An 18,899-nucleotide genomic window follows, 5' to 3' on the forward strand; every position below is an offset into this window, starting at 1 on the left:
TCTTCTCCCTGTGCGTCTAAAGTCCTAATTTATTTGACTGCGGCATAAAAAGTTAACAGTCAGGATTGTTTTTGTGTTATATCAATAATGTTTTGCCAGCTAATGTTTCCTCGTTTCTCTCTTTACAGTGGAGAATATTGCACACTGTGAGTTTGCTTACCTGCGAGACCTCCTCATCAGGTGAGCTTCCATCATACTCTAGAGTTTATTTCATGGATTGTCTGATATATAGGAGCTGCTGTAACAGACCTGTTATGGACTGAACCCCCTGCTAGATTAGAAATAATTCACTTTACTTTGTAGATGTGTTGAAATGAATTGGAAACAGCACATGAAGCTTCACTTTCCTGAAATCAATACTAATTCAGTTCTTTTTGATGGGTTGAGTACTTCCTCAGACTGTGTCACAACAGGCATTCCTCCAAAGGTTTTCCAATGAATGTTAGCTTGTATGTTGAGCTGAAGTCTAATATAGTATTCCTGATTTAGTCAGGTTAGGTGGGCGGCCTTCTTTTGGTAGCGTGGTCCAGCTGGTTTCCCCTACTCCCAAAAAGCTATAAGCCAATTAGCCAAGCTTAGTTAGAATGAGCAGTAAAAAGATAAAATGAACAAATCCCTCCAAAATATTGGCTTGTGCCTCTGCATCCACTGGCCTAAAACATATAAAATAACACAAGAACACCGTCTTCTTTCTTTCAGGACACACATGCAGAACATCAAAGACATCACAGGCAGCATCCACTATGAGACGTATCGTGTCCGGCGCTTAAATGAATCCAACGCCCATTTCAGCTCACACCCATCTGAGCATCCTGACCATGTTCAGCCAAAGGCCAATGGTCAGCCTGAGGAGCAGCCCAGCGCTCTGCAGGCCAACGGAGTGGCTGCCCAGCATGAAGCCCTGTCCCACGAGATGTAGAGAGTCCTGTGAGGAGCCATATCCTCAATTTATGACATGAGGACACAGCCAGGCACAAAACATACACTCACGCATGTATTCTGTTTACATGAGCCCACAAACACACACTCATGCTGTGAAACCCACTTTTGTTGCCTAAAAGGACCTTTTTCCCCCCTTTTTTTGCCGAAAAACTACCTAACCACAGCTTTTAATTTATCAGGAAGTTACAAGACACAGGATGCAGAGGCAATCTCCACATTTTCTAACTGTGGGCTCATTTTCCATCATTACAATTCTGAGAAAAATCACGTCTTCCCTGCAGATCACTTAATACTGTACAGAACTCCTTGTTGTTTTCCCATCTGCCAGACTGCCCAGTGCAATCAGGATTGTTTACAATAAACCATGAAAGTTGTCAGATATAAACAAAAGTAAATCTATACATGTCTCGTTACTGAGCTTAGGTTTATTATTTAGAGCATCCGCTGACCATCAGGACTGCAGTGGGGTGCTGTAGCCATGCAAGTAAGATGTAAGTGAATCATCAGTGAAACAAAGTAGAAGATTTTGATCAGAGTCAAGTGTGACTGGAAAAAAGCCTTCTGCATACAGAGCACCTGGCTGGCAGGAGGTTTAGCCATGCAGGGCTGTCCAGATGAGGAGAAAGGGCATAATTCAAAATGAAGTACAGCATATCAGATGATACTAGATTAGCTCTAAACTAGGAATAACTGTTTGTGCCACTGGCCTGGTCTGCGTTGTGTTGTGGTGTATAGTTTTGTATAGATACCAGGGTTACGTAGGGATAATTAGATTAGGTTTATAGTATTGTGGAGGAAGTAAGGATATTGTTGACACCTCCACACTGCAAAATAATAAAAAAGAGAAAGCAGTAGCAGTGTGGAGCAGCTTTCGGAAAAATGAGCCCTCGTGTCATTTTCCCGTTGTGTTATGATGTTTTTAAAACCCCTTTTTGCCAAACCGCCCTCTCTCTCTCTCTCTCTCTCTCTCTCTCTCTCTCTCTCTCTCTCTCTCTCTCTCTCTCATATAATGCCAATGTTGTGTATTACTGTCATAACTTGCATTTTACATCGCTCATTTATTATTGGATTTTATTGCTGTTGTTCATGTTCTAAGATTATTGTGTAAGATGGGAGCAATCTGTGCAACTGTTGTCCCATGCAGCTGTTTTTTTTTCTGACTGTAAGCCAAATAAAAGTCCATATTTCTGTTCCGAAGAGAAGCACATACAGTATATAGAGTTGATTTATTAATAGGTATTTATGTGTGTGTTAAGTGTAATCAGTTGAATTCTTCTTTCATTCCAGCTGTTGGCTTCCAGAGGTTTGTTGCAGGTCTTTAACAGTGATGATCTTTTAGCTTTAGACAGTGCTTGTTTTTCGTTGCCTGCATTCATACAGTATGTTGTACCCTGTTGGCTAGGCTGCACTATAACTAGCGCCAAATGACTTCACCTGCTGGGAGAGTACAAAAGTGGTCTATATTTATACGTTGGTTACTGATAATTACAAAAGATCCTGCCAATAGATTAGATTAGGTTAGAGTGGTGAAATTCACTTTGCAAGCCTAAAGCATTTTCCTAGAGGGGGGGTGTATTACTTCCACCTAGAGGAAGAATTTATGCCAAAAAAAACATTAAATAATACCCATAAAATAACAAGATGCAACAGAAAATATTTGTGGGAAAAACTTGAGAGATATTTTATCGAGGCTACATCTAAATTTAAAGAATTATCATCATTTCCTAACAACAATGTATTTTCTGCCTCTTTAAGTGACCACAAAACTATTTTACATACATGCATAGTGAAGAGATGATCATTTCAGAAACCAAGAGAACTATTTTCTTCTTCTTATCCAGAAAAAGTTATTGGGTTACACTTTGTTTACTGTTGTATAGTTCTTGTGTAATTTGTTTTGGTATTATAGATTAAGGTTTTATCTTTGATATGCATATCTCAAAGAATAAAGATTGATATTTTTATTGTTTAAAGTTGATTGTGTTGATTGTCAGTGAATTCAGTCTCAGTGAAGTGAGGGGCTGCTAAGAGCACAAGTTTGATTGATTAGAGCAGCTCTCACCGTGTTAAAGCCATGGAAATGTGTCAGTATTTCATCAGTTAGTAACTCATTTTTAAAAGACAATGTGATTTAATTAGATGTTTAAATAACAAAATATAATCTTTTATATTTGACCTCAGATCTGACTGATGGAGCCGAATCACCATTGACTCATTTGAAACAAATTTAGATATCTGAATGTTTAAGGAGATATCGCCCCTCTTATCATGGAATAGGCAAAGAAACACATTGCTTCCTGCAGTGAATTTAGGTGTGACTTCTTAAAGCCCTTTTAGCCATTTTAAAATTAAAGACCAATATTAGTTGCTTCCATTTACATAAAACAACATTACAGATGCCATTGTGTGAAAAATAAAGTTTGAATGTTGGAACTGTTTCCTCTGAATAACTCGCAGAGGGTGAAGTTGTTGAACAGGAGCAAAAGAATTAGATTTAACAGAGACAGTGATTGTTTTTCACAAATTATACAAACATTCAATGATGTTCTTAGTGGTCCAGAAATTGGTAGATGAAATTACACTATACTGTATTGCTATAGTTATAGTTGCAAAGCATTTGGCCAACTGTATCAACAGGTTCTTGGAAAACATTCATTTTGATGTAAAGGCTCCTGACCTTCAAGAAAGCAGCTCATTTTTCTTGAGCTGAGTTCATAATTGTTCATCATTCATATATATATATTATATAAATATATATATATATTTATATATTATATAAATATATATATATGAATGAATGAATGAATGAATGAATGAATAAAAAACATTCACCACATTGACTATATAAAGCCAGCTAAGAGGATATGTGAATTTGCAGCTTTACAGCGCCTTCACACCATGCTCACACAGCACCGGTTTAATAGGGCTTCTCATTTACACCTCCTGTCACACTCTTTCTCAACTACCCTGCTGATCATAATGTGTTGACAGTGTTGTTTGTCGAAGGTCATTGTCAGCCCTGCACACTCTGGAGCTCCTGCTGTGGCTTTTCCTGCCATCTCTGAGTTGGATTCATTGGTTTGAAACTCCTGTGCTGAGGACAACGCCGCCAGGTTGACAAATGACAAATGTGAAGGTGAGAGACAATGGAAGTTCCAGAAAATCAGTATCTATTGAACACTCACCTAACGTTGACACTTCCATCTAAACAGTTTCCCAGGCAGCCATCCTGAAGCATGAAGGTGAATGATAATGACAACTGTGACACTGCTATGACAGCGCCTGCTCGACTGGCTGGCACAGGTACTACGCCAATTTGGTGGCGCGTATGAACTGACGTCTGTATTTTCTCACTAGTACAGCATATTTCCATCTCATTCAATGACTTTTTGCAATGGAAATCCATGTAATAGTGCAGTAAATCTGACAGTAAAAGGTGCTACAAAGATTTAAACCTAACACATTCTGTAGGCTATTACTGTAAGCTGTGTAGTTACTGCGAGTGTAACCATGAATTTCCCATTTTCTGCCAAAGTCTACACAGCATCTTACACTGTACAACACCAACACAGATTTGTTCAGAAACCAGACGGATTACCTTATGGCACAGAGAGAGACTGTCTGAGCCAAACAGCTTTCAGAGCTTCTTCTCGAGATGCCAGATTGTGGAAAAACTGAAATAACTGTGGAAGAAAATCATTTCCAACATGTGTAACCTCCTCAGAAAAGGCAAATAGAAAACTAATGATCAAAGACTCAAAGATCGTGTTTGACTTTTGGGAAATGTGGTCTAAATCTTTGCAGGCACTAACAATATTCCTGTAGATACCATGAACTTGTCTGTGCTCTCTTTTGGTTTAGAAATGTGAGAGATAACTTGGCCACAGTAACTTACTTACTGGAAAAGGGAACAATTTATTCAGCCAATACATTTCACACATGGTCTTCATTAGGATTTTTTAAAAACTGGGTAAAAGCACAGCCTATATACAGTCACATCATGTACTGCTTTCAATGCCTCTGTTTCAACAAAAACGGAACATTACAAGTTTCAGAAAGGTAGGACTTATTTGCTGGACTGTTGTATTAGAGCGCAGTAATTTTCGCTAGGTGTATGTAATGCATTGGCAACTGACTGCACATATAACACATGTCTGAGTGTTATCAATTATCCAGGCACTGAAGGCCAGATACTTCACCTGCAGTGGAAAACCAGCTACACAAACTAAGCACAGTATAGATGCAGAGAGTATTTAAAACTTCAGTAATTACGAAAACCCCGCTATAAAATTCTGACAACTACAATACTTCTCTTTATTGAAAACATATTAATCTTAAAATTCTCATCCATCCCTTCACAGGCAAACATTTGAGGTTCTGCAAACTTTTATTTTGAAAGGTTTCTGTTTGGCAACCTGTAGAGGCCCGCCTTCTTGTACCCAGCCCTCATTGGATAATTGATAAAGGATCGGCCATTTGTGGTGTTCATATAAGGCTGGGCTTTCACTTGCTCTGTAAACACACTGATGGAGGACTCCAGTGCTAAAATGTTTTGGTGCAGACTCTTCCCGTAAGTCATGCTGTCTTCATATTAGCTTCCCTTGTCATTTGAAGGTCTAGTTGACTAGTGAAGTAGCAACAGTAGCGTGCAGTCTGAAATGGTTATGGTGAAATAAGATGCGGTGAGTGTTTCACAAACATGGACAGTATTATCCACAGCACAATGAACAAATTTGTTTTTAATGTGAAACACTGCACCAGAGTCATTCTTCCTCTTAACTGAGTTAAATGTAATCAGTAATTTAATATGTTCCCTGTGCTGGTATTTTAATGGTTTGAGATGAGAGAGGCTGGCAGAGGTTTTCCATGTTTTTCCATGTTTAGCTACTAGCTAGCTCCCTACAGGCTACCTAGCTATTAGTGGCTAAATTTAGGCTATTAGGTGAACCTCTGTCTTTCTCCACTTTCATGAAACCATGACATTGGATTCTTTTTCAGTTTTATTTATTTTTTAAAAATATTTTTTCTATGGGAGACATTTTAAGTGATAACTGTGCATATGAAATAGACAGCTAGCTGAGCTTTGCTACTTGCTGTTCCAGATTACATTTACTGCCCAAAATGGCCTCTGTGTGATTTAAATAAGTATATAATACGTTATGACATAATATCTCATATAATATGTCATATGTCATTTTTAGGGAGAAGTCTTATCAAGTGAGACTCATGGTTTGTTGAGCTCTTTGCACATCCCGAGAGGGCTCTTTGAAACCTGATGTCAGCACTTCAGTCAGTCAGTCAGTCAGTCAGTCAGTCAGTCATCAATCTTTTCCTACATTCAGCCCACCTGGGAGCTGTAAGTCAGCATGCATTGGGTGGCAGTTCAGAATGACTTCTATTGTGATCATCTGAACTGAAGTCACTGGGATGGCTGACTCTTAGAGCTTTCATTGGCCTGCTCAGCAGTTCAGAAACAGATGAGCATTGAGTCATCGTCAGCAGCACTCATCAAAGCCCTAATTTCTAACAAATGTATTGACAGAACATGTTTTGCAGTATTCACCAGTAATGGCAGATGCAACTGAAACATGTAGTGCCACACTGTGAAGCCATTCAGCAACACCCAGCTACGTTAAGTTATATCATTTCCAGCAAGGTAGATCTGATGAGCCGTTGAATTTGGCAGCATGATGAAATGTGTTTCATCACTTTCTCTCAGATGGTGAGCAGTCTGCCTGCAGGTGGCTGGCTGGACTTGGTGCTCTGTGATGATGTGTCTGCTGGATTGACAGTACTGGTGGGACAGTTGGACGGTATGATATGAGTTTGGGTGTTTTTTTCCACTGGGGCTTGCTGGTTATTCATAGGGGTTATAGCTTTTTCAGCGGGGTGAGAAAAATGTCGCTGGCTCAACTGTAACTCTGTACTGATTAATTCTCAGGAAGGAAAGGGTGGCTCGGCTCTTCCCTCCACCACAGTGCTGCTTTAGAAATATAGAAATGCATGCCAAATCTAACAGCAGGTACATTATGTGTCTCAGCTGGATCATATTGCCTAATATATCACTGCACTTCACCCACCACCATATTGCTCCGTGGTGGCACGTTACCAGTGTCTTCTGGCAGGAAAACAATGATTCATGTTGCATTCATGTTGGAATTATGCAGGCACACCATTCTTCCTTGTCCACCATTGTAATCTATCAGCGTGTTAGTCTGCAATGGCGGTAATGGTCAGATGAAAAATACATGTTACTGCACTGTCTGGCTGTACATAAATTTATACCCAAATGCAAAAGGAAATAACAGCCAGATGTTAAGAAAGGAACGAGAGAGAGAAGAAAAGGGACCACACAGTGCTGAAAAACACAGCATTCCTTGTTCCTTCACTGGCTTCGTCGTTACCAGGCAGAGTTCTTCCACCCAGACAGCCAATGAGCCACCAAGCCAGCCAGACAGCCAGCAAGCTAACCAGATAGACTTTCAGTCAGCCCAGTTCACCATCTGGCTGGAAAGCCTATCGTGGATCGAGCCAACGCCTGTCTGTGCTGGTGTGGCACCAGCGGCTAGTTGTCTTGCTCCTCTCAATCCCAAACACACACACGCACACACACACATCTTTCGTCCGCCTCGGTCTCCTTTAGAGCTACTTAGACACATAGAGAACAGGAGAGAACCTGTTATATCTGCATATTTGTCAGTCCTCAGCCGCGAGAACAACCAAAAACAAAAGATCGCTCCCCTCAGCCCAGCTCACACAACTCTCGCCTCGCTGCACAGCGCCTCCAGAGTAATCGATGCAAGGTAATTTGTTGGTAATTAATCGCCGTTCGTTAATGGCTTTGCTTTTATTAAAACTGTGCATGCTGATGATTGTAATTTTTTTGCCATCTTGTTCTCACTGGGATAATCAGCACCTTTAAAATCCCCAATTTATGTATGCAAATACAAACATGTACACACACACACACACACACACAGACCACGAGTGTTCTCTATTCCTCTGCCCGATTTACCCTTGAGCCCTGCCAACTCTCAACACTCTCCTGGACACGAAGCATGGTGCCCGTTTGTTGTTGATGTATGCTAATGTGCCACATCCATCTGTTCGTTTGCTTAATTTGGATTTTGCTTGTTTCCAGCCATGTTCCCGCCCCTCCTACTCCACCGTCCCCTCCCCTTGCCCATATCTACACCTCCTGCATCTCCTGTCCCTCCTCCTCCGCCTCGTCTCCATCTCCTTCCAGCCGTTGCGACATCAGGGCGCTCGTCAGCCTGGATTGCAGCCAGCTCGCGGGAGGGTCAGGGTGGGGGGAGGAGAGTCTGCCGCCCCTTGCTGTCCGTATGCAAATTGGCCTTGTTTTGATTAAAAGACAGCTGCATATTTCATTAAAGCCACCAGTGGAGGTGGAAAAGGAGAAGGTATATCTCTCCGGGGAGGCGAAGGTTGTTTAGTTGGAGTGAATGTTGTGGGAGCTGCTGTTTAGTGCCGCTGAGGGGAACAAATAGCAAAGACAAAAGGGCTGCCCAGGGAATGCTTTGGGGTTTAATGGGGCTGACTGACTGGCACATCAGTTAAAGCCCACACTGATGCAGAGTGCGAGTGAATGTGCATTGCATGAAAACAGGAGCAACTGACAATGAAATATAGACCCCCATCAGCCTTCAAGGTGTTTTGGCATGCCAAGGCAGCTGCATTGCTACCCACCACTGCCAGGCTGCAGAGAAAAAAACACAGCAACCCCTGTTTCTGAGTCATAAAATGAGAAATTGTTCTACATGTGGCCATCTTTTACTCTATGGCAGATAGGCTGTTCCCTCGTGGGCAAGTGAAAGGAAAAACATTGCTTCAATACATTTTCACCTCTTCAGTGAAATAAGTCTTAAAGCTTTCACCAAGGTTGTGTTCTGGCTTGTCAGTGTTTGAAGGCTACAAAGCAATGGTGCAGTTTTATCACCTGCACTTCTGTTTTGTTTTGTAGTATGGAGAATTGTGAATGGCAAAAGGTTACCTTTTTCCTACCTTGTCTCTCTCCTTTTACTGGTTGAGGGCGACAGTCACCCAGCCAGAGGTGGACGAGGGTGATGTATAGGTGGGTGGGCACGGTATGAGGTCAGAGGGTGAGAGTAGGAAGGATGGGGGAGGATCTTCTGGCATCGAGCCAACTCCAGTGGAATTCAAAGACATGGGGAGGGATGGAGCGATGGTTGCTTTGCATAATCAATCAGAAACAATAGAGGAAGAGAGCAAGTGGTTCTGCCTTTCTTGACAGGGCTGATTGTATTTATGCAGGGATGGAAGCGAGGGGGGAAAACCATTAAAGAGGATTGGGTAGTAAGATGTGGGCAGGTGCAGGGAGTGCTGTAATGGGTGGCCCCCACTGCAAAGCCAAGGACATATACCCAGGAGGAACTGATTGAATGCCATGCCAATAAAAGAAGGCAGTTTCATGCACCATTGACCGAGTTGGCATCCTCACAGTCACACTGCGATGAAACCCCCTTCGAGGTCATGATAATGTGAATCACATTTTGTTCCTCGGTGGGTTGTGCTGCTCCGAGGGAGAATTAAACAGCACCCTCAAACCTGATTTTTTTCCCCCTTCTGTTTCTCTTACAATTTGTGGCATGTATCTGATGTATTGTATGTCAGTACAAGGGGAAAATCAGATTGAGTGGTTTGTTTGGACAGAAATGAAAAGATCAAATTCTGAGTCACAATAGGTGGGGAAAATAATCTGATTTGAGCCTGCAGTGCGCATACAGCCAGAGAGATTGTCCTTTCATTTTCTCTGTAGGTGGAGCAGCGTCTCCCGGAGCGGACTAATAGAATGCTTGTCTTGTATCTTCTCAGCCATGAACTTTTTATCTGTCACAATTACATTCAGTCTGGAAGCCTGTGTGCCCTGCAGCCAAATACAGTATATTAGCTAAAGTAAACCAGTCAAATGCTTATGTTGAACTCGACAAGGACGTTCATTCATATTCTTCTGAAGCAGTCCCACGCTCTGCAAAAAGTGCAGTGTTAGCTTTGTCTCATGAGTTTCTGGGAAACAAAGAGGAAACTTTTGACCACAATACAGTTTTTCTTTGATGCTTTTGCAAAATCCTCAAATGAAAAATGTGATTTTTCCAAACACTGTTTGCAACCCTCAGATCCACAGATCATTTTCTCACAACAGCATTTCAAGATTCTGTGTTTCACAAAGAAATCAAATGTGACACAGATGCACCGAGTTAGTCGTGGTGGTCAGAATGGAGTACAACGCTTTTCTATTGAGCTCTATTACTCTCAGAAATAGCTATAATTTTTCAAACACATCGACACAGATGGAGTGAGACTGACTTTTATGTTGGCGCCTCAGTTTCTGGACATGGACCAGGCAGACATCAGAGAGGAACAACAGAGAGGAAGGATGTGAGAGCACACTGTACGTATATGTGATGTGCTTGTTTAGACGAGGTGGACGCAGAGGGAGGGCAGAGACAACAAGCTGCCTGTGAGGACATTATGGACGTGTCAGGTGTATGAATGTCCAGTAAGGACTTGCAGGCCATTTTTACAATTCCTCTGATTTACATTGCTGCTAGAGTGTAGTTTGACTTGATTGTTGGGTTACTGTATGTAAGTCTCAATGAAAAATTACTTCAAAAAATACATTTTTTAAACAAATCATAAAATAATTGGATAGCAAATAGGTCCAGATACTGTGTAAAAGAAGCATGCTGCACCACTGCCTCCTGCTGTTTGTCCACAGCATAACATGTCAAGCTTGTGCCAGCATGTGCAAGAAAGGTAATTTCCCACCGTCAGCCCCTGACATTAATGCATATACTGATCCACGAGCCCCTTTGAGCCCTCTCCACTCCATCCACCTCTCGTCCTCCACCCGCTGCTCACTCATGTTATCAATTCACTGTTTTCTCAAGGAAAATATAAGTTAAGCTCACCTTATTTACATTTATATGATCAGATTTTCTTCCTTATGGAAGGTATGCAAATTTGCCCTTTCCTCGAGTCTTAGCCACTGAGTGTGTAGATTTGTTGCAAGGGATGGAGGAAAAAAAAATAATAACATTGCCCTCCAGGAGGAAAGAGACCCAAGCTAGAATTTCTGGACCTCATGAATTTTGTAATGATCAATTTTATTTACCGTACCCCCTCCAAGACTTATCAGGACATTTGAGCTTGGGATATATAACATGAGATTGATTTACACCCAGAATGTCTATCTTTCTTTTTTTTTTTCAGTGTGTATACCCTTGCCCCTGCAGTGCTCAGAATATCATTTTTCATTTTCTTCATCTGATGCCCTGTAAATTCCACAATCTGTTTGTGAGATACTGGGAGGCGGTTTGTGGGGTGCAGTCAGGCACTGGTCATGTCTTAAATCCTTGGTGTGTTGGAGCAGAGGGGGAATGAAAGGCAAATTTGTGGGCTGGCAGGATGAGTGCAGTCAGCTTGAGTTTATTTGAGAAAAACATCCTATCGTGTTTGTGTGTATGTGTACATGTGAGTGAGTGAGACAGAAATTGTGTGTACAGGTGAGTGCTTTACCAGAGTGACACTAGTGAACCCACTGTGAATGGAAGGGCCAGGCATTGCACTGCTTTGGTGTGTGTGTGGATGTGTATTTGACATGTTGTGGGGACATAAGTCTGTTTACACAGTCACATTGTGGGGATGCAAGCACATAGCACAGCTCATTACATTTTAGGGCAAAGACTTGGGCTAAGGTTAGGATAAGGGATGGAAGCAGTGGTTATGGTTAGGTTAAGTCTGCAGGACATTCATCTGAGTCTATTTAATGTCCCCAAAAGTGATGGAAACACAAGTGTGTGTGTGTGTGTGTGTGTGTGTGTGTGTGTGTGTGTGTGTGTGTGTGTGTGTGTGTGTGTGTGTGTGTGTGTGTGTGTGTGTGTCCATCCACTGGACGCCGGAGAGGGAATAGCACTCGAGCAAATTGCTTTCTGCCAGCATATTGCCAGCGCCTGTCTTTATTTCTTGGGATGGGGAGGCACGTCTCAGACGATTACAGCTCCCAATTCAGGCTCACATTGCAGGCCTGCCCTGCTCAACCCAGAGCCCTGCTTTACAATGCACTCCTCTATACCATGCTATACCCTGCTTGATGAAATGCTGATGTGGAATATTTAAGTGACACTCCAAGCGAAACCTAATAATATAATCAGGTAATAAGAAATTAATTTTCTCCCTGGCTGCACTTAGACTGGGGTGTTGATACTGGGCAGGGGAAGAGAAATCAAGAGGCAAATGTTGGTGAGGGAATGTTGAAGGTACTCTCTCCCTCTCTTTCTCTCTCTGTGCATCAACATTTCTCATGACACACTCTGGTGATTCGATAGCCCACCACCCCGACACACACACACACACACACACACACACACACACACACACACACACACACACACACACACACACACACACACCCATCCACACACCCCATGCTCCCGTGCACATACAAATAGAGACCCACACAATAGCAAGGACGCCTCCCTCTCTACACCACTGAACTGTAAATGACCAAAGCAACTCGTGACACCCACCCATCCACAACTACAACCGCACATAAACACACACACATGCTGTCGCTGTCAGTGATGTCCCCACGAGTTCACATTGTGAGTGGCAGCAATGCTAGCATGCACTGGCCTGCAGCACAGACAGAGGAAGCAAAATCTGAAATCCACTCAATTATTTGTGTGTGTGCATGGCTGAGGAGGTGTGTGTGTGTGTGTGTGTGTGTGTGTGTGTGTGTGTGTGTGTGTGTGTGTGTTTCTGATAGTTCATGTTAGGAGGAGCGAAGCATCTTGCTGTGGTTGCAACCCACTAAACGTAATCCGGTTTGGTTTGTCCTCCTCTTCTCACTCTTGCTTACGCTCTTTTTATCTTTCTGCGAGCATTTTCCTCTTTCAGCCCCTCTCTCAATCTCAATGCCTGCCCTTATGTAGTTAATTAGGAGTCAGGAGTCCATCGGTGTCAGTGCTCTGGTGTTTTATTGTCCCACCCACCCCCCAATGGCCCCCAGAGGAGAGACATCAATAACCCTCCCCCCACAACACACACACACATACATACACATGCACACACACACACTACGTGCCAGAGTTTCCACGGCCCTGCCTGCTCCTGCCTGGCATAGCCATCCATCTCTCTGTGCACCCGCCCCCCGCCATCCCACCAACCACCCGACCGCTGCTCTCTCCTCCTCTTCCATCACCCCCCCCTTCCTCTCCATCCCCTGCCATCGCCTCTCTACCTGAGAGCATTTGTCATCCCGTCGCTGTGTGAGCTGTGGCCAATGCGATGAAAAAAGAAAAGACGAGAAAAAAAAAAAAACTCAGCGGCAATATGCAAAAATGCAAAAAGGTAGATGCGGGTTGCCCTGGCAACGGCTCAGAGGTTATTTCCAAGCGCTGATGGAAATCAATGTCATGTGCCAGGCAGGCAGGCACCTCCGTCCTCAGGAAAATTAGAAAAGAGGGGGGGTGAGGGAGGAGGTGGAGGAGGACTGGAAGGACAAAGAAAAATGCAGAGAAACAGAAATCAGGTTTTTTTTTCTCTTTGAACCTTAAGAGCTTCTGACTTTTCTTCAAAGGAGCTCAAGGCACTGCCGGCGCATCTTCCGGGCGCTGCTGTGGGTCATTTCATTTTCTTTTGCTTTTTGTTTCTGCCTTTTGAATTCACTATAAATTCTGCCCCTCCTCTGCACACTTAACACCGCCACCGGCCTTTTCTCATTTGTTTATGTGCAAAGAGGAAAAACAAACTCTCTGGCTGTAAGGGTGCCAAATCAAAAAGATAAATAAGAGGAGAGCTGGAGGAGGAGGAGGAGGAGGGGTAGAAGTGGTGCAGAGGGAGGGTTTTTGTGTGTGTGTGTGTGTGTGTGTGTGTGTGTGTGTGTGTGTGTGTGTGTGTGTGAGTGTGAGTGTGTGTGTGTGTGTGTGTGTGTGTGTGTGTGTGTGTGTGTGTGTGTGTGTGTGTGTGTGTGTGTGTGTGTGTTTGAATTGGCTCAACAACTGACTAATTTGTTCTGTGATACCAACCAGCAGTTACACACAACAGCAGCAGTGTCACTTGGGGAAAAGGCATTCTGAAATGCTAACATGTAGCACGGTGCTAGGATTAGCTGGCAGGTCTAAAGCAGGTATGACCTGCTTCATGATAATTCAGTCTGAATATCAGTTTAAACCAGGGTGCACTTGTCCCTGAGGCTGTATGCAAATGTTTCAGTCTTCAGTCTGTGACGAAGCTTTCCTCTCCTGCAACAAGCTAAAGGAGGCTCCAGGGGAGAGATGATACAAGGCTGCATTCATGAAACTTTTTGAAAATCACTTCCCATTGTTTTGTTCAAGGCTTGACATTAAGTTTTTGGAAATGTTTTTCCCCTCTCAAACCCCTTGAGTGAGTCATTGCTGCAGATAAAGTGTTACTCAAATCTGACCATTTTCGCAAACTCTGGAGTCAAATGAGCAGCGTTGGCAGGTGGAGCGTTGCAAACAGTTCAGCAGGAGTAACACGTTCTCAGCTTGTGATACAATAGGTGATATTAACAGACCGCTTAATTATTATTTATCCATGTTTGGGGTTGTGGGTGTGAGAGGGATGGACCCGAATGCAGTCAGGATAACCTGTATGCCGAACCTATTGTGAGTGGCTGATGATGAGAAGAGTTGCTGGGAGGTGCAGGCAGGGAGAACAGGTGTGTGGTTGGGTGGGGCAGTCAGGTCATGGAGAGACACATCGAGGATGCTGAAAAACACATTCATGCTTTTATTTCCTGTTGGCTAGACTGTTGTAACGCACAACTCACAGGAATATTAGTGAAACGGTTTAACTACAAAAAGGAAATGTGACCAACACAGCTACATTGTAGACCCTTCAGCTCATCTGGAACAGCCCATCAGGTTGTGCCTTCAGCTTTTTTTTTTTTGCTCCAAGCCGCTGAAACATCCTATCCAATCATGTTAGGTGTGCTCCTGCGCTATCGTCTTCTATAACTAAACTTGAAAACATTTCTTTTTAGCTGTGCCTTCCAATAGCCTGTTTGCCAGTTGTTTTTTATTTTACTCTGTGCTGCACATTGTGCGTCCACCTGGAATGAAATGTGCTATATAAATAAAGTTTTGCTTGCTTGCTTGCTTGCAAAGTATTTAACTGTAGAGGTTGCTCATGGTGTAGTCATTTGCCCCGCTAATGAGCAGACTAGTGTAACTTTATGGTGCAAACAGGCTAGTGCTCATTATAACCATGCATAACGGCCTTATGTTGTCATTTTATGTGTTGCACAGCTGTAGTCAGTGTATTATTGCCTTGCATGTAACCAGCATTAATGCTGCAAAGATTTCTGTAAACTTCCATCTGGGAATGGAGCAATAGTAGAGCTTGCATTTTCTTACCAGTTAGCCTACAGTGAGAGATATATTGAATTAATTTCCTTAGGTTGGAATCAATAACCCATAAACTCGAATTTATGGTACAAACTGCTGCAAACACCACAGGCCACCTCTGACACATCTTGTATTACCGTGGCGAGCTGCTGTGGAATAGATGGGCCATGCACGCCAAGCCAATAGGTTCTCCTCTTCATTTGCATACCTAACATGGTGTTCACACTCCAGTTGACACATTTGCAACCCGCCACTTATCCCATTACCGGCTGTCCCCGGTTGCGGCATTGTTTGCTGTGTCGGCAGTCTCTCTTGCTGGCTGGCCAGCTCAATTCCCACCGTGTTGTGTGTTGATGCACTCACAGGTTGTTTGGATGCAGCTGAACTCGACACAACTGTGCTCACAGGCAACATGTGCACAGACTCGTACGCCAGCACACATTCTTACAATCATACAGTCCGTCCACAGATACACACACACACATATACAATTCTCTGTAGTACATTGCAGTTTATGGTTTTAAGAATGTAAAGTAAAATGTACAATTTGTCAAGCTTCGAAGGGGAGAGGTGGTACATAGCTCGCTCAGTTTCTCATTTCTGTTTTTTTGTTTTGTTTTTTAAATGATCTGCGAAGGCTGCAGATCTCCTTGATGCAGTCTAGTACAAGCCTGTGTACTTGTTGGGAAACAAAGGTAACCAGCCGTTTACAAAAGGCTGTGAGCTTGACTTGTGTGGAGGAACTCTTACCCTTTGTTAATGATTTCTTGTGATCATCATTTACTCACTTTCTAAAGCCTGGTTGCATGCTTCAACTCGATATGTTGTTCCAAATTCTTTGCCCATGTGGCTGATGTGCGGACTTGCTTTTTCACAAACCAGCAGGCACAATTAGGATAAAAATGTGAGATTTTTTTCCCATTGGAATTTGTACTGATTTATTCCTAAAACCCAAGCAATGCTGTCACGTGGAACGTCCCTGGATGGCAAAGCAGTGAGAATAGTTAGTTAGAGCAAGAATATCAGGGTAAGCCTATGAGTAACCAAAGCACTTGGTTCAGTTTAGGCATCAACACAACTTGCTTTGCTTTTGGAAAAGATCCTTCACATGAACCCCGGCCTCCTGGGTGAAATGTGTTTGTTTGTCTCATCCATGCGCTGCATGGTGGCGCAGCAGGTAGTACGTGTACCTCACAGCAAGAAGGTTGACGGTTCGATTCCCGGGTCGGGCGGGGCCGGAAAGGCGGGGGCCTTTCTGTGCGAAGTTTGCATGTTCTTCCCGTGCATGCGTGTGAGTGTGTGAATGGTTGTCTGAGTATGTGTTGCCCTGCAATCGACTGGCGACCGGTCCAGGGTGTACCCCACCTCTTGACAGCTGGGATAGGCTCCAGCCCCCCCCCCCAGGTGGAGTGGATGGATGACTCATCCATCCACTCCACCTTCCTGCATTTGTGGACATTTACATGCCATGGGGTGTGACAAAGCGGAGGTATTTGTCGCTCTGGGAATGAGACTGGGCCCTCATGATAATTAATGTCAAAGACTTCTTATCTACACACCCTGTTCTAGCATGAACAAAGGTAAAATTCATTTTCAGTTTGTCAAGTCAGCTGAGTAATGTTTTCATCTTTTCCTTCCTTATCGTTAAAATGACACTATAGTTTGACAGGTATCAGTGCAGTCACACACAATGTGTTGTTTTGCTGGATTTTCTATTTCCTGAGGTCCTCCCTGTTTCCCTTTTTTCAGTAAATACTCCTGGAACAAGTGCTGTTCATTTCAGGCCCAACACAAAGCCTTCATCACTTTAAAAGTTTAGTATGAGTAGAATATTTTTCTGGTTTCAGGTTAATGTGAATCAAATGAGCAATAAAGCTGATTAGACTACATTATCTCCACTGTACACACACACAGTTAAGATAATATTTCACTCACCAGAGATCTGGTAACACGGTGCCATTACTTTATCAATGTCTGACAGTAAACTGCAAATTTAGCCAGGTTATCTAAATCAAATCCCAACATTTTGTAAGCAGCTACAGTCGGAGCCTCGGTACCTCTCACAGTGAATGGGTATTATTTTTATTATCAAGGTAAGATCATAAGCAAATATTTGTATCTGTGTATACACACACACGCACACACACACACACACACACACACACACACACACACACACACACACACACACACACACATAAAAACATGTATAAGATCTCCCAAGCCCTTGTCATTTCAGCTTTAATTTTTATTTTGGATGTTTAATTTGAGTCTTCAATAAACTCCTTCGACCCTGCAGCCATTTGCCTCCCTCCCCTTCCCCCCCCCCTTTCCCTTGCCCCCCCCCCCCCCCCCCGCCTTTTTCTTTCTCCTTCTCATTCCCCCTCTTTGGGGAGTGCAGCATTATAGTAAAACTGATTCCCAAAGGCAACAGAAAAGAAATGACTATTAGTGTTCCAGGATGAGCTACCTTGTTCACCTTCGACATGGGTGGAGGATATAGCCTGTTCCTGTCTCAGAGCCACAGTGGTATTTGCCTTTTCACTGCCTTTCTGCACTGAGTCTTTCAGGGTTTCATGTTTTTACAGCAGGGGGTATCTTTCACACAAAACTTACATGACATTTCTGTTTAGCTCTTTTATCAAATGGCTTTATAAAACCGGCTTACACCAAGACTCTGAACCCAATGAACTTAAAATCACTGAGCACATTCTCCATGGTGGAGGACTGCAGCTGAAAGCTGGATGTCACCCACGGATTTTCTGATACGATCATTTTCTACCCTGCACGTCTATTTTTGATGTGCTGTGTTGGTGGCACACCGAATAAATGAATATTCATGAATGTGCAGAAAGCCTATATGTATCATAATGATTTCTACCCGTGTCATCAAGCTATGCAAATGACATCCTCACATCTCCATGCGGCCACGCGGCCTCCTCTTTCTCCTTAATTAATGACGTTGAGAAAATGTTTTTTCTTTCAAGGAAAATTAGCTCCTTCAAGATGGAATTGGTGCAGATATTAATGGGAAGTGATAATTCCAGACTTGTTTTGACTTGATTACTTAAGGAAATACATGTTCCCCATCAGATGGTCACAGCTCTTTATGTGACACTAAAGATGGCAATTTACTGCCAGTTTAACCCTCCAGGCACAGAAATCCAAAAGTGAAAACTGATCGGATAGACTGTCAGCCTTTTGCAGTACTGTTGTTTGATCCATAGCGTAACACATTGATTGACAGGCTTGTCAAAGTCAGCACAACACTACAATCTACCAGCACTCTCTCCACAAAGTACATTTATCTACTGGTCATTTCCAACAGCAAATATGTTTGATAATGTCACCCAAATTATTCTTTTTATCCACATAATAATGAAACATTTTTAATGAGCAAACAGTATTTGCGAAGTTGCAAAACATATCTGCAAATTGTTCAGTTCACAATAATCCTGATGAATGTTTTGTGGTTATGTTTAAGCACATGTGGTCGTTGTTGTTGGTAGATGAACATAAGAGGTTGAATCTATACATGTGGTAAAT

At 42.9% G+C, this 18,899-nt stretch overlaps 1 protein-coding gene across 5 annotated transcripts in view; it reads left to right on the forward strand.

Moving 5' to 3' along the window:
• The window catches only part of septin9b (septin 9b), a 74,495-nt gene extending 71,577 nt beyond the window's left edge, over positions 1-2,918 (forward strand). For all 5 annotated transcript variants that reach the window (XM_070976288.1, XM_070976279.1, XM_070976271.1 and 2 more), the window contains 2 exons: positions 129-180; positions 700-2,918. In XM_070976288.1, the coding sequence (XP_070832389.1) occupies positions 129-180; positions 700-919 (272 nt within the window). In that variant the 3' untranslated portion in view covers positions 920-2,918. The remainder of the gene's footprint in view (positions 1-128; positions 181-699) is intronic.
• The last annotated feature ends 15,981 nt before the right edge of the window (positions 2,919-18,899 follow it).

This window comes from Chaetodon trifascialis, chromosome 2 (assembly GCF_039877785.1).
Source record: "Chaetodon trifascialis isolate fChaTrf1 chromosome 2, fChaTrf1.hap1, whole genome shotgun sequence".
In the NCBI taxonomy this organism is placed as follows: Eukaryota; Metazoa; Chordata; class Actinopteri; order Chaetodontiformes; family Chaetodontidae; genus Chaetodon; species Chaetodon trifascialis.